The sequence below is a fragment of the Nannospalax galili genome, unplaced genomic scaffold, assembly GCF_000622305.1.
Source record: "Nannospalax galili isolate Female #2095 unplaced genomic scaffold, S.galili_v1.0 scaffold445, whole genome shotgun sequence".
In the NCBI taxonomy this organism is placed as follows: Eukaryota; Metazoa; Chordata; class Mammalia; order Rodentia; family Spalacidae; genus Nannospalax; species Nannospalax galili.
The window spans coordinates 1,202,488-1,218,471 of record NW_008354184.1 but is presented as its reverse complement, the minus strand read 5'-3'; the positions used below and the strand labels follow the sequence as shown (position 1 = coordinate 1,218,471).

Below are 15,984 nucleotides of genomic sequence, written 5' to 3'. Positions count from 1 at the left end.
TCATCAGAACAGTACTCTGTGCCTTTGGTTGTGCTGTTCCTGTGGGTTGGCACAAGGCCTGTAACTGCTGGACCTGAATTCAGACCCAGCCTTCTCAGACCTTTGCTGTGTATGTACTCGCCATGCCAGTAACCCAGGCCTTGGTCCAGATGTCTCTGGCCTTTCACTTGTTAATTAGGGAAAACCACTAAAGGTAACAAGGTGCAAACTTAAGTGCATGGGTTTTTCTAAACTGGTGTCGCCCTCCCCCCTTGGTCTTTTTGAGGCAGGGTCTCCCTATAGCCCCAGCTGGCCTGGAACTCACTATGTAGACCAGGCTAGCCTTGAACTCAGATCCACCTGCCTCTGCCTCCCAAGTACTGGGATTAAAGGGGTGTACCACCACACCCAGCTCAAACTGAAGTCTCTTAATGATGGTATACATCAGATGCCTCAGGAAGTCTTTATTTTTTGTGCAGGGATAGCTGTATATCCCAGACTGACCTTGAGCCCAAGATCCTCTTGCTGTGGCCTCCCCACTGCTGGGGTTATAGGTACCTTGAAACTAAATCCTACTCAAGTGAATACTTGTCTCAATTTTTCGGGTGAGAAGTTTGATCAGAGTGCGACATACCTTAAAAAGGTGATTTAGGATGGTAATGGATCCCTTTTAGAGCAGAATTACAAATTTAAGCTTAAAGATTTGTATTCAGAGTTTTTGATTTTTAATATTTGGTTAAACAAAATACATCTTTTGTAAACAAACCCAGCACAAGGCCAACAGAAAAGGGGAATAAAAGCAAAGCCTAGGGTTGCCCTTGTTGGGCATCAGGGTCAGGCTGCCCCTTCCTTAAAGGAAATGGGGTTTTTTGCCCTTGGGCATCAGCATGGGTCCCTGTTCCTAAGCACCAGAATTAGACATGAACAGAACCAGCCCTGAAATGCTTAAGTGTCTTTGCATATTCCATTGGCTCATGGACTCTGTACGTGGGACTCTCTGAAGTGCCATTTGCACCGACCCAAGCAGATTTGTGGAGGTAAGTTTCCTCCTCTACCCAAGAAAATGGCTTACTATCACCGACAGTGCCAATGGACCCAAGGTCCTGCTGTGACAATCAACAAGGTTGGCTGTAACTTCCAGCTGGTGGTGGTTGGAATGTCGTGTGCAGGGGCAGAGCTCCCTGTGGTGCCAAGCAGATCTGCTGTAGAAAATGGTGCAAACGACCGGGGCCAGCTGCTGAGCATTAATGCAGCAGCCACTTAGGGCCTCTGCTACTCGGTGTTAAAAAAAACAGCCTTGGTGGATTGAAGATACATGTGCAGAAAAAGTGCTGGTGTAAACATGCACTCCAGTCACAGTGGGGAGAGCCCCAGCTTCCCCATTAAGCTTGCTCAGGATTGGCATGCAAGCCCTAGGCTAGCTCTGTTGCCAGAGAGAAGCCTGGCTAATGGGGCAGCTCTCAGACCTGTGGAGACCACAGAGCCCAAGGACTAGCTGGGTCACATGCCTGCCCACCTGCCTTGAGACAACCAGGGCTACCTTGGTGGGTGGTATGGTGCTTAATTCCCTTCCTTCTCTGGATTTTCCAAAGTTAGAGAAAAATGGCCTCAAACTGCTTGACGAGGTAGGGGTGGCCAGCCCTCAGTTTGTCAAGGAAACATGTTGAACCCAGGTCCTCTAGTTAGATGCACATAACCTACCAGCCTGAGGGCTCTTCTGTCTTGACCTTAGAGCCCAGGATGCCTACCTGCTCTAAAATTTTGTGAAGCTCATCTTCCCAGCAGTTTCCTCACCCAACTCTGTCCCAAATTATTGGAATTTAATGTCAAGTGTAGATGTGTTTCTGATTTTGCTAGGATGGGCCAACTAGACCTGTCCCTTGTCACTGTCATTTGCCCCAATGCTTCCGAAATCAATGTAGTGAAATGGTAGGGACAGAACTGGAGTGAAAAGCCACTCTGAGCCTGTCCTGGTGGCTTTGGCCACGTCCCTTTAGGTGTCTTTCTCACATTTGTCTTGCTAGAGTGCTGTGGGATTTACCACCCACTTTGGAATTTCAGAGAACTTTTCAGTATAAAACTCCAAGGCTGACTGTAAACCACCCTTAAAAAATAGGGTAAGAGGTGGTATTATGGGTTGCAGGTGGCCTGTGCACGCCACTGCTGGGGGTTTGAAGATGGTTTCCTGAGACACTTATACTCTGGGTCCTTTGAACCAGTCACTGGGCTCTGCATGTACTGTGTTCTCAGACCCACTTGTGCCACAGGAGAGAAAAGAGGCAGCCTCCCTGTGCGCCTGGGGCAGCAGAGAGAACACCAGCAGAACCTGTGCCAAGTCCTCACAGGAAGGGAAGCATAAGCAAGGACCCCCTTGCCACCCTCTCTGAAACAGAATGTGGATGTCCAGCAGCTTACCCTAAGTGCTCAGAGCTCCTACCCTCCTTCCCCAGGCACAGACAATGCTGGGTGGTTCTTCTAACCGGCCACACATCTGTCCTATTGCACTGGCAAATCTGAAGGGGAAACCCAATGAGATGTCTGGGGAAGTGGCTAGACAGACCCACTGTAGAGGCCGCAGCACATCAAACAGGACTGGAGGGTTGAGGTGAGGGGCAAGTTGGGTAGAACTGTGTTACACATCTGCCCTCCAACTCTGATGGGCTTCCACCTCTTCTGGTACCACCAGTAGGAGTTCACAGTTTTTTCCTCGTAAATGGTATTTCAGAAATTTCCTATAGAAAAAGGAATAACCGAGAGAAAATGAAATGCCAATGAGTTGGAAATTCCAGTATTGGGGCCACACATTTACCAGAACCCTCCCCATTTACACCGGTAGCCATCTTAACTGTGGTGACTGATTTCTGAAGTGTTCCACGTTTGGGCACTACACCTCAATTGTTAGAATCCTACTATGAATGTCTGTTCATTCTCACAGCACTGCCAATAGTATATGGTTCTATGAGGACAAGATCACCATTACTCTGATGGTTACTGACTGTTAAAACTTGGGCTGGTGAGATGGCTCCACAGGTAAAAGCACCTGTCACATAAACCTGACAACCTGAGTTTGATCCCCAGAGCACACAGTGGAAGGAGAGAACCAAAGCCTGAAAGCTGTCCTCTGATCTCTACATGTGTCCAGTGGCACCCGCACACATATCATACACATATATCAACAAAGAAAAAACTTTAGTCCCAATGAAACTTGACTCCATCTTGCTTTCTCTGAAGTGGCAGTTGTCTAAATGGAGAGGTGACAAGGCCAGCCTACCAGACTAGAAAGCTAATATCTCAGGATGTGAAATCTGTCAAAGGGATCAAAGTCCTGAGTCATCAAACTTGAGAACCTATGGTTCAAGGAAGGAAGGGAGAAGATCCAAGGATACAGGAATTCCATTTTCTTTGTGAAATATCAAGTGAACTCAACTTGCCCAACAAGCCAAGCTAAGCCCAGCAGTATAGCCACCCGAAAGTCACCTGAGCTCGCTCTCGCCTCCAATCCACTCTGGCATCTTGAGTTTGGAGTCAAGATTGTAGTAGGCCCCTCCCACCTCTCGAACACAGATCCAGTGCTGCCTTTTGAGAGGCAACTTGAGTGGACCCCAGCACAGGCTGGAGGGCAGGTTCATGATGAAGCCCATGACGTTAGTGAGTGCAAGAACACCCACATCCCTATGGAAGAGAAAAGGTGACAGGCAGCCAATCTCCAAGGTAGCCCCCCATTCACTTGTGTTGACACTACAGCCTGTTCTCGTCCAGCAAATCAAGTCTGGTTCTCTTTACCTGCGCTTATCCCACCAGACAGCTTCATAGCCTTTGGTTTGAAGTGCTGCCATAATGACGTTCACGTCATAGTTCCCGTTTCCCAGCATGCTCTTCTTGTGTGGTGTCACCATAGTGTTTGGAGACAACCTACAAATGTAAAAGGAGGGACTTAAGACTTGCTGGTCTGCTCAACCTCCCTGGCCCCGTGCTAGCTGAAAAGCAACCTTACAACACTGCTCCTGAGAGCTGGCTCTCACTGTAAAGTCCCACTGGTTTCTTCCCAAATACTGAATCCCTGGCCTCCAGCTATCCCAGAGATCACCTCTTCTGATGCAAAACAATTTAGGAAGAGTGGGTCCTTATCTGTCAGTCTTTTAGGTGTGTAACAATGACGTAAGTGGCAAAGGATGCTCCATGAGGCTGCTAGTCTCCTTCACTAGTCTCCTTCTGCAGCTTGTCTTCCTGCTAGGATACAAGCCTTTTTTAAAACACTGGAAGATAGTATGTGATGTTTTCATTTGCATGGGCAGTGACTGTCACTCCTACTTTTTAGAACTGAAATACTGTCCATTTAAGGCTGTACTTTGGTAATCATTACATACTCAGGGTGTGTAGTAGCCGAGGTCACATAAATGGATGAACTGGAGCTAAATGAAAGGCAATAAAAAGCAGTAAGGCCTATATTAAATGCAGAGTCCACGTAAAGGTTGTGTGTGTGCATGCGTGTTCTAAAAAATAATTTAAAAATTAAAGAATAACTTGAAAAAAACTGTTGTACCAGACAAAACTCAACTATAGCCCCTGCTGGCCTACTGAGCTTTCAACTACTTTGTTTGATTCAGACTCCACTTGTAGCTCAGGCTGGCCTTGAATTCAGATTTTCTTGCCTCAGACTAATAAAGTGCCAGGATCACAGGTGATTATAGGTGTGCACCACCCCACCTATCTCAACCACTTTTTCATAGTCCCTTTTAACAGTTCCATTTTCCAGTCCAGACCTGTGTTGAAGGCATTTCCAATCCTATCATTTTGCTTTCACAGGCTTGACAAGCCAGGAGCTAAGGAAGGCCATTTTGAAAGAAGGGTCAAAATGCACACCTTTAATCTCAGCACTCTAGAAACAGGCATATCTTTCTGAGTTCCAGGTCAACCTAGTCTACATATTTAGCTCCAATCTAGTCAGGGTTATAGAATGAGACCCTGTCTCAAAAAATAAAACAAAGCAAAAAAACACAAAACCCCTTCTTCATATACAGCACCCATATGACTTGGGGGAGTGGCTGGCAGTGCTAAAGCCTTGTGCATGACAGGCAAACACTCTATTGAGCTATATCACAAGCTCCATTTTTTAAAATAAAAAACATACTCCTGCCACTGATTAAAATTCTCCAATTGTAGGGTATGAAGGCATATACCTGTAATCCCAGCACTCAGGAGTCAGTGAGACCCTGGCTCAAAAGCCAGAAATAAAAAAAAGATTTACCCATTTGTTCATCTCCAGAGCAAAGGCACTGATCCCCAAAGTTATCTTACCTCTGATACCTATCACTCACTGAAAACCTATGCCCAACACTTCAATTGATGCGTTAATAGGTGCCTCATTTAAACCTCACAACAGGGGCAGGAATTAGTTCAATTTTGTCAAAAATCCTGAGGTTTGGTGATTTTTTTTTTTTTTTTAATAAAGAGTTTCATGTAGCCCAGACTGGCCTCAGATTCACTATGCAGCTGAAGATGCCCTCGAATTCCTTATCCTCCTGCTTCCACTTCTCAGGTGCTGGGATTACTAGGCATGTGCCACTACACCCCTCTTAAGTCTGGTGATTTTAAGGAACTGATCCATGAGCACTAACAGGTGACAGAACTAGAATCAAACCCTGAGAATCCGGAATGATACTGCTGTCTAACAGCTGAGACCCAAGAGTCAGGGTGGGACGGGAAGGGTAGCAGGCTGCTAAGAGGAATAGTCAGCTGAATCCTTGAATTTACCAGGACAAAGCCCCTTATCCCCTGCACCTTGGGAAAAGCAGTGTAAAGGCCAAGCTTGCCTCTAGCAGGTCCCAAGGAAGATGATGCCACCAGGAACAAGGCTGAAACTTCCACCTCCCATTACCTGCCTGCAGGTTCACACCTAAGGCAGCACTCTCCTGGGTGTGCTCCCAGTTTCATACTCATTACTGGAGGATCTGGAAAGCATCCAATATCTCAATACAGGAGCAAGAGAATGAGCCAAGCAAGTAAACTGGTTTCCTGTAGGGATCCTGGGAGTCCCTAATAGGCTAACCATCTTTACTCCAGGAAAAGATGGTTACATAATATGCTTCAGTTCTAAACCCAAACAACCACAGACCTTTGTTCTGAGTGCTATCTTTCAAGACTGGTGTTCCTATTTCTATTCTTCTAACTGTAGGCCTCTAGCTTTACACTTGAGTTTTCCTAAACTCATCTCCTCGCTTCCAAACTCTTCTTCCACCAATTCAGCGTACATGGTCTTGCCACATTTGCCAAGTCATCATTTCACACCGTTCTACAGGACCTGACAGCGAGGCCTCCAGCCTTGTTAGCCAACTCCAAGACCCCCACCCTAGATAACCTGATGCTGCCCTTTCCATGGGCCTCTATTGTTTTATCCTACTTCGGTTCCAAGCCAAACCCCACAGGTTCTTCAAGGTCTACCCCACATCCTCTCTTATACTGAATCCTTCCTGACTCCTGTGAAAAGAGAGAGAGACTAAAAAGAGCACAGATACACCCAAATTTACATCCAAACACAATCAATACTAATTTATTCAAGAATTCATTTGGTACACATCCAAACAGTAAATCCATGAAGCTCTTTTACTGTTATCCCTCAGTCAAGACATTGGCATCAAACTTTTTTCTTTTTTTGGCTTTTTGAGACAGGGTCTCCCTGTAGCCCCAGCTGTTCTGGAACTCACTATGTAGACCAGGCTGGCCTTGAACTCACAGAAATCCACCTGCCTCTGCCTCCCAAGTGCTGGGATTAAAGGTGTGCGCCACCATGCCCGGCCCAAAATGTATAGCCCAAGCTGGCCTCGAACTCCAGATCCTCCTGCCTCTGCCTCTTCAGCATATGCTACCAGCATGTGCCACCACTACAGGCCCAGATATGTTTCTAAATAAAGCATAGATCATAGGACATGGTACAGAAGTACTCTTAAAGTGTTAGGTCTTATATGTTTTGATGAGATATTCCAACCCCTAAAGGTAAACACTCAGCACCTTTTCTCAGCTCATCACCATTAGACTTTAAATGTGGATCCTTCCATCTCCTTGGGGTCTGTATAGGAGAGAAGCTAGAGTACTTACCATCTGTGGTGGAGATGCTCATTTCACCAATACCCCTAAACTTGGTTCCTTCTTTCATCAGTGCTCCCCTGGCACCAGGCTAATTTCCATCTAATCAGATTTTAGTAACTATTCTATTCGGTGAGAAGTGCACAGCTAGCTGCAAAAACATCTGATCACTAGACTCTTCCCAATTTTTTAGTGATCAAATACTAATGCATTCCACAAAAATGTTTAAGGCCTGAGCATTTTCAAAGTAGCCTAGCAAAAATAGGTGTAGTTATTTTTGGCCTGAGGGTGTAGCTCAGTGGTACAGCACTTGGCATGCATACATAAGGCTCTCAGTTCAATCCCTGGCACTGCAAAAGATTAAAAAACAAAACAAAACTGTATGATTTGACCTCTACAGCCCTTCTTTTCCCAAGCTTAGGCACATACATGGTAAAAACAAGGTGAAATATTCTCACACATATATGCATATGACATGTGTTCAGTGTATGCTGACTGACACGTATCCAGTATGTGATCTTTTTCTCCTGGATCAAGCTTCAATCAGACCTGATTCTTTTCCTTGCTCCCTTGTTGCTGATCAACATTGTTAGTTCAGTTCTAAGTTCTTACTCATTTTGACTCCAAGCATGAGTCATCTCATCTCCACAATTCTACTGAAACTCCACCCTGCTTTTGTACTTCTTTATCTGGCTAAGGATGTACTTCCTCTCAATAAAGAGCTCTTATCAACATTTTCCTCCCATTTCTACTGCTCTTCCTAAGTGCTGGGACTATAGGCATGCACCACCACGCTGGCTCAGAGACCATCTTTTCATTTCTAAATTGCTCCACTGTCCCTATCTCTCACTGCACCCCAGTCTTTTAAGACCTGTCCAGTGTACCACTGAGATGCCCTGCTCAGTTTGTTTTTAGTACAGTACCTAGAATTATCTGGTACACTGCAGGAGACTAGTCAGTGTTTATTTTTAAAATTCCATTTTGGCCGGGTGTGGTGGTGCACACCTTTAATCCCAGTACTTGGGAGACAGAGGCAGGTGGATCTCTGTGAGTTCAAGGCCAGCCTGGTCTACATAGTGAGTTCCAGAACAGCTGGGGCCATAGGGAGACCCTGCCTCAAAAAGACCAAAAAAAAAAAAGAAAAAAAAAAATTCCATTTTGGGGGCTGGAGAGATGGTTCAGCAGTTAAGAGCATAGCTGCTCCTGCAGATCTGAGTTTGGTTCCCAGCATCCACATGACAGCTGACAACTGTCCAGCACTCCAGTTCCAGGGGATCGGACACCCTTTTTTCTGATATCCACAGGTATTATACATACAGGGTATACTTAAATACATGCAGGCAAAACACTCATACACATAAAAATAAATAGAAAAAAACTTAATTCCCTTTCCTCTTTCTCCCTTTGCTTTTCTTCTGGATTCCTTCTAAACACACTTTTTTTTGTCCTTACCTACCAATACAGAATATTTCCAAATAAAAAGGCTCTATATAGAACTCCATTTATAGAATTCTCTTATGTACTGGTCTGCTTTTACTGGGGTGGCTCTGTATACTGTATTGATGGGTAATAGAGGAATATAGCACAATTTGAAAAAGTTTTAAAAAGAATAGAGCCCTGATTCCATGCAGGGGCTCAGCAGATACTTAGCATCTTTCATTCAGGGAAAACACATCTGAAAGATTGGCTATTATTCACAAACACTTGATGATCACAGTTGAGACTCCCAGTCCCAGGCCACACTTACTAGCTAGAAAGACAGCTACTAAGGCTGCTGTGGCTCTAACAAACCTTTCCAATCTGCAGGAAGCAGCCAGAGCACTTTGGAGGCAGGCCCTGGAGCTTTACAGCTTCAGCCCAAATCTTGCTATTAGCTAACTATGAACTAACTCTGTGCCACAATTTCCTCATCTGAAAAAATGGGAAATAGAGTCCAGCTCCTAAACTGGGTGTGAGGACAAGGGAGGCCCTCAGAATGGTGCTTTGATAAAGTGGTCCTATGGTAGCAATCTCAAGATTAACTCCCTATTAAAGGTTAAAAACTTGTCAACCTAAGTATGACTAGACAGATTCTGACATTTATTTACAAGTGGGTAAACCTGGGCAAACTGTATATACTCAGTCCTCCTCTCCCAGGGTCACTGCTGATAAGGCTGTTCTGTCACTATACCACAAAGCACCAAGCACAGACAGGTACTCACTGAGTCCTTTCCTTCTCCCTAGTTACACATTTTAGGAAACAATTCACAAATATCTCAGCAAAAGAAATATTAGCAGCTGCCCCAAAGGAAGCAATTCAAAAGCTTGAGTCCTTCTTTCTGCATGCTTGGTGATCTAAGACATAATTCTTACTTCCTAGAACCTCATTTCCTGAAGAGTGAACTCTACTTGTAGATAATGGTTATGAAGCAAATGACACATCTGCTGGCTACAAAGGCATTACTTTGGTTATTACTGGCATTGGAAAATAATTACTCTCACTATAGTTCTGTGACTATACTCAGATTAGCATTCTTCTCAGAGACTTAAGGTTCTTTCAGGGTAAATGGCCTACACATAAGGCTTCACAGATCACCCCACACAGGCCGGCGACTGCAGCTGTAACTGACATTCCTGTGCAGCAGTCATTTCACCTCCCAGTGAGAGGTGTCATAAAGGTCCTCCTGAGCCTCAATACAGAGTTTTCTCTGCTTACAGAGTTTTCTCTGCCCTGAGGACTGAGTAAGCCAAACCTTTTCTAGTTGGAGGGATGAGACAGGCTCATCACCAAAGTCGTTATGGACTGCAGTTGTGCTGCTGGACTCAGACACTGCAGAACTAATTCTCAAGGCCTCTGGTAAAAAGAATTCTAGAAAACCAAAGCAATGAGCAAAAACCTGAACCTCTAGCAACTTGTGGAGTGATGTATTTGTTTTAAGGGGAACAAAAAGGCCATCTATTTTTCTTTGGGGGAGGCAGTGCTGGGGATCTCCTATGCATGCCAGACAAGCCCTCTATCACTAAACTTAGTCCCCAGCCCCCAGAAGGCCACCTAGAATACAGAAGGGAAGAGACCTGGAGTCGGCTCGAAATCACAGCTTTGCTGTTTAGAAGCTTCTTGGACAAATTACTTAACATTTCTGTCCATTTATCAGTTAAACGACAGTTAAAAGGTCTATATAAAACAATGCATGACAATCGCCAAGGCAGCACATGGCCTAGGAGGTACATGGTACCCGTCACATCACATTTTTGGTAACAGGTACCTGAAATGCAGATCTTTTCACCTTCTAGACTGTAAATTCCTTGGTGGCAGGACTTGAAAGGGAGGCATTATAGCAGCGGACACCAGCAGAGATACAAACCTGATTCAACCCTGGGCCCATAACTTGTCATGTTACTTTGAACAATCAATACGCTCTGCGGAGCCCTATCTTCATCACAAAATGGAATAACGCATGCAACATGGATTCCACCAGGCTGTTGAGCAGATCCCTGCTGACAGTACAACTGAGCCTATTCCACAGCAGATGGCCGATAGATGGTGGCGAGTCTCTTCCCATTCCCATACCCCTTTATTCCTGTTGACAGCATCTAATTCTAATACCTGGAGGTTTGAAGAAACCACACACAGAAATTCAGAAATACCGAACAGTGGGTCTCAAGATGCCAAGCAGGGGAGCCCTACCTCTGGAAAATCTCCTGCAGCGTTTCCCTGGTGAAGGCGTTGCTGTCCTGGAAGACGTTGTTAAGGGCATGGAGGGCACAGAGCTCCCTGCGCTGTTTCTCATGGTAGATTTGTGGGGGTGCTGCCTGGGGCAGCTCCAAGGATTCAGATTTCGCCTTGTCTCCTTTCCATGGCATGCAACTCATGGTTTTCGATTTAGGTTCCAGACAGAGCTGAAAACGCCCCACTCTTCCGTCCTGAGGAAGACGGAGGCTTCTCTGTCTTCAGATTCCTGAGGTTCACCTTATTCTCTGGTGTCCATGATTTATGCTTTGTCACTGGGAGAAAAGGTTGGAATCAAAAGAGGAAAAAAAATTCACCTCTTCAGTCTTCTCGATAGAAAAAAAAACTTTTAGTTTATTTAGCCACCAGTTTCAAAGTGCAGAATTTAAAAAAAAGAAAAACATAAAATGTAAGATTCCACCCTTTCCCTCCCCACCCCTCCCACCCCCCTTGAAAAAAACCACGCTTTCCTGGCTGTGTTTTTCTCTCTGCAGATGCCAGCTAGGCCTCAATGCAGGAGGGAAGAGCCCAATGGGTCACACCGCTCCTTTTCTTCCATTTCCTTCGAATCACGACGCCACAGACTTCCAAGACGGGGCCTGGGTGCTGGATGAGACGCCCAATGCTAAGAGCTAGCGGGGGCCGGCGGGTGAGGGGTGGCGGGCGGCGCGGGAGCCTCGGGGGCGCCACTCCATGCTGCCCTCGGGCTCAGAGGCCGGGCGGCCGAGAAGGTCGGGCGGACTCGGCCCTGCGGAGGAGACGGAGACGACGCGGCTTGGGCGGGGCAACGGGCAGGAGGGGAACGCGGCGCTGCGGTCCGGCCCCTACCCGCGGGGAGGCCCCACGGCGGCCACGGGCGCGCGAGGGGTGCGGCCGGACGTTCGCCTCGCCCTCCGCCGCCACGGGCCCGCGCCCAGACCTCCCGCCATCACGTGAGGCAAGTCCGGACGCACCTCCCCGCCCCCCACCCGGCGTCCCGGCCGGGCCATACCCGGCTCCCTGCCCCGCGGGGGCCGGCTCCCGTCGGTCGGCCCCTCGCTACCGCCGGCCGCCACCGGAGCTGCGGGCCTTCACCTGGGCCGCACTGGCGGGTGGACAGGCGCACCTGAACCCGACGTCAACGGCGCTCACCCGGCGCCGCGCCGAGGGAACGCCTCCCGCGCTGACCCCGCCCGCCAGCCACGACGTGGTTGCTGGCGTCGGTGTGACGTCAGAAGCGCGGGCTGTGGAGCCGTCGCGCGCTGGGTGGGACGCATGTGCGGTGCGCAGAGCGGCAGCCTAATGCTGCGCTGTGGAGCCTGGTTCCTGCGACGAGTGCTAGCTCCTCGGCACCTCCGCCCCGGCGTCCAGACCCGCTTGGACACCCTCGCGGCCCTCCTCTGGATGGAGTGCTTTCTCGAACCTGGACCGCAGCTCCTGTCCTGGCCGGGTTATGTTCACCAGAGAATTTCTAAACACTTTACCGACGGGGTAGGGTGTGATCTTGGTTAGTGAGCCCAACCGTCTTCTGTTTTCCTGGAGCGCTGAGGGTAGAAGTCTCTGCCAGGAGCTCTATTTCAGATAACTTGGTGGTGTATTCCCAATCACTCCACATGAACCACTGCCTCTGCCCCCTTCAACCCTTTCTTGGAAGCTGTCACCAGCTTTCCTCTCTGCTTTTTCTTTTCTTCTTTTCCTTCTTTCAGACTGGGTTTCACGTAGTCCAGCTGGCCTGGAGCTCGCTATGTAGTCAAAGATGACCTTGTACCTCTCAATCCCCTACCTCTACTTCCAGAATGCTGGGATTACAAGTGTTTGGTACTACGTCCAATTTGTGCAGTGCTGGGGACTGAACCCAATCCTAGTGCTCTTAACTGCTGAGCCATCTCCAGCCCCTATCCAAACTACTTTTAGCTTAAATTTTTCTGTGGTTTGTAAGCTCTCAACACTTACAGTGTATTTACACAGGATTAGCTATTGAGGACTAGCTGTCCAGCCGGCATTATAGCACTTTACACATGTTAACTCATTTACTGCCAGCTGTTGTATTAGGATTCTCTTTTTTTTCCATCGAGTTGTTTGAGGTCACAGTATCTGCAGTAAATTCAGAGGCTGAACTTATGTTAAACTTCAGAAATAGGATATAAAGATGGGTAGGGAATTCCCTCTAAAATGTTGCCTTTTAGAATTACTTCCCCCATTCAATTCAAGAAGCAGGTACCCAGTATATCCTTTCTGGGCAAAGTCCTATAGCAGGAAGGGCAATTTTTTTTTTTTGTTTTGTTTGTTGTTTGTTTGTTTGAATATCAGTGCATTCTGAAATTGAACTCTTTCTTGTATACCATACTAAATATTAGCTTGAATGATAGCTAATGCAATACAGCACCTTTGCTCACATCCCCAGCAACCAATTAGTTCCACAGCAGACAGAAAGCACCCTCCAATTCTATTCTATTCTATTCTGCTGCTGCTGCTGCTGCTGCTTTTGTTGTTTGAGACAGGGTCCCCCTGTAGCCCTGGCTGACCTGGAACTTGATATGTAGACCAGGCTGCCTCGATCTCATAGAGATCCACTTACCTCTGCCTTCTGAGTGCTAGGATTAAAGGCATGCCCACCATTCCCAGCTCCAATTCTAATTTGAATACCTTGAGATAGTTTCAGAGCCCAACGATTCGGGGGCTTGGGCCCACAAGACTACCTCTCACTTCAGATGCAAGTTGCTAGTCTGACCCTCTGGAAGTTCTGGCTGGCCCACCAGCTCTATAAACAATCCCAAGACCCCTTGATCCAATCAGTCTGCTACAGTAGCTTACATAACTCAGGGAAACACTATACTTACAGTTTATTACAAAGTATTCAGAAGACCAGCCAGATGATAGACTCAGCAAAATATGTGGGAAGGGGGGGCTTCCATGCCTTCTCTGAGTGAGCTACCCTCAGAAACCTTCATGTGCTAGGGCTTGGGAGATGGCTCAGTCCATAAAGTACTTGGCACATAAATGAGGACCTAAGTTTGGTGGCTCTCCAGTACACATGTTAAAAAGCCAGGCACAGGACTGCATGCCTGTAATACAAGATGAGGCAAATAGGAAGGTCCCTAGGGTTTCCTGACCAGTCAGTCTAGTCAAATCAGTAAGCTCCAGGTTTGGTGAGAGAACCTGTCTCAAAAATAAAATGGAGGGACTGGAAAGATGACTCAGGGGTTAAGAGCACTAGTGGTTCTTGCAGAGCAGCAATTGGTTCGGTTCCCAGCACCCACATGGCAACTAACAACCATTCTGAACTCTAGTTCCGGGGATCCAACACCCTTTTCCGACCTCTGTGGACATTGCATGACACAGGTGTGCTTACATGCAGCCAATACATGCATACACATAAAATAATAAGTAAATGGACATGGGGATGTTGTGTTGTCTCAGAGAGTAAAGGTGCTTCCTGTGAAAGCCCAAAGACCTGAGTTTGATCCCCAGAACTCATGTAAAGGTGGAAGGAGAGAACAAACTCCACAAAGTTGTCCTCTGCCACACAAGTGCCATAGCATGTGTGTGCCCATCATACACATAGAAACACAATTCTCACACGTAGAAACACAACTGATAAAAATTCAAAAAATAAGATGGAGAGTGGTACTCAACATCAACCTCTGGACCCCACATACATAAGCAAATGTGCATATGTATGGAACATGCACTCAAGCATGTGCACACATACACACACATGCATTCATATACACATGCATACACACACATACATGCACACAAACTTCATGTGTTCAATTTTCTGGAACCTAGGTCATACTTGATCCATTTTGAGGATTTTATAGAAGCTTCATTATTGATTAAATAAATAGCATCAGTGATCACCTTAAGCTTTAGTCCCTCTTCTCTCCCCAGAGAGTGGGAGATAGGACAGAACTCTTTCCTTTTAGTCTTTCCGTGGTTTTTGGTTGATCAGCCTCTATTCAGTTGATTTACTGGCATACAAAAATCAGGAAATTCAGATGATTTGAGGAATTGTATAACAGGAGGCAGACTAAGACCAAATACACATTTCCTATTAGTACAATCAGTTATCGTAGAAAACAGTACCTCAATATTTGGCTTTTCTAAAAACCCAATATTTTAATATTTTGACTACTTAATGGAACCAGATTAAAGGGCATGTAGGTCGGTGATGAGCAATGTAGCCATCAAAAGGGGGGGATATCAGAAGAATTTATAAGGCTGGAGGTGTAACAGTAGAGTGCTTGCTTAAGCAAGCCTTGGGGGTACATCCCCAGTACTGATGGTGCTGCTGCAGACCTGCAAACCCAGCAGTTGGGAGGTGGAGAGACAGGAGAATCAGGAGTTCAAAGTCATCTTCAGCTATATGAGGTCAACCTGGACTGCATGAAACTCTGGTCAAGAAAAAGAAAAGCTAAAACACTATTATCAAGACCAGGTTCCCAGCAGCAAATGAGCCGATGGTTCCTAGTTGAATATGAAAACAGGATTCTTCTGACTCACCTAGGTCCCTGAAATTAGCTCAGGGCTATTTTGACCCCTTTTCTCTTGCTTCCTACATCTGGTGGTCCAAACCCTAAATCTTGGGTATTGTCTCAGATGGCTCCTCCTTCTTGTCTGCTGCCTAGGGCAAGGGGCCAAGCTCAGCATTAAGATCCTAGAAAACTCTAGCTCACCTAACAGTCTAGGCCTTTCAGACGTCCAAAACAGAACTTCAGGCACACGGACAACGTTTTGCATTGGGACTTTTTACAAGCAAAGACACTCTGGAAAAATAACCCATAGGAAACTACCTTCACAGACCAGGTCTTTGGCTTAGCTGATCACCACAAAAGTGGTGAGGTGCTTTTGGCTTGTAGTTTTGCTGCCTGCCTCTGCTTTTTGTTGGCGGAAGAGCTCTCGCCCCAGAGGCAATGAATAGAAAATTCTCCTAAGGTCGGCGTTTAATTAATTGTCTCGCTCTGACTGCTCTAGTATGACAACTCTAGGAATACACACCATCGATTCTACTATTAAATTTGCCTGAAGCGTGCCAGCACGCCGGACACCGTTTTCCAGGGACTGCCTCACAGTAACTAGGCGTGTCAGGCTCAATTTGCAGTTTACTATCTGGGTAAGTGGCGGGCCGAGGCGCGTACCCTCTGAAGGACCAGATTGGGTCCCGCTCCTGTCCATCATCTTCAGGCTCCAGGCGCGGACTGTTTTGCAGTGTGATTTGGAAGCTACGCCCC

General features: G+C 46.7%; 1 protein-coding gene across 1 annotated transcript; it reads right to left on the bottom strand.

Annotated features, from left to right (window-relative positions):
- Positions 1 to 681: 681 nt before the first annotated feature.
- Positions 682 to 11,163, bottom strand: Josd1 (Josephin domain containing 1). The gene is made up of 4 exons (XM_008851247.3): positions 10,730 to 11,163; positions 3,763 to 3,891; positions 3,457 to 3,651; positions 682 to 2,711 (listed from the first exon to the last, which is right to left on the bottom strand). The coding sequence occupies exons 1-4, from the start codon at positions 10,912 to 10,914 to the stop codon at positions 2,612 to 2,614; spliced, it is 609 nt and encodes a 202-aa protein (XP_008849469.1). The 5' UTR covers positions 10,915 to 11,163; the 3' UTR covers positions 682 to 2,611.
- Between the last annotated feature and the right edge of the window lie 4,821 nt (positions 11,164 to 15,984).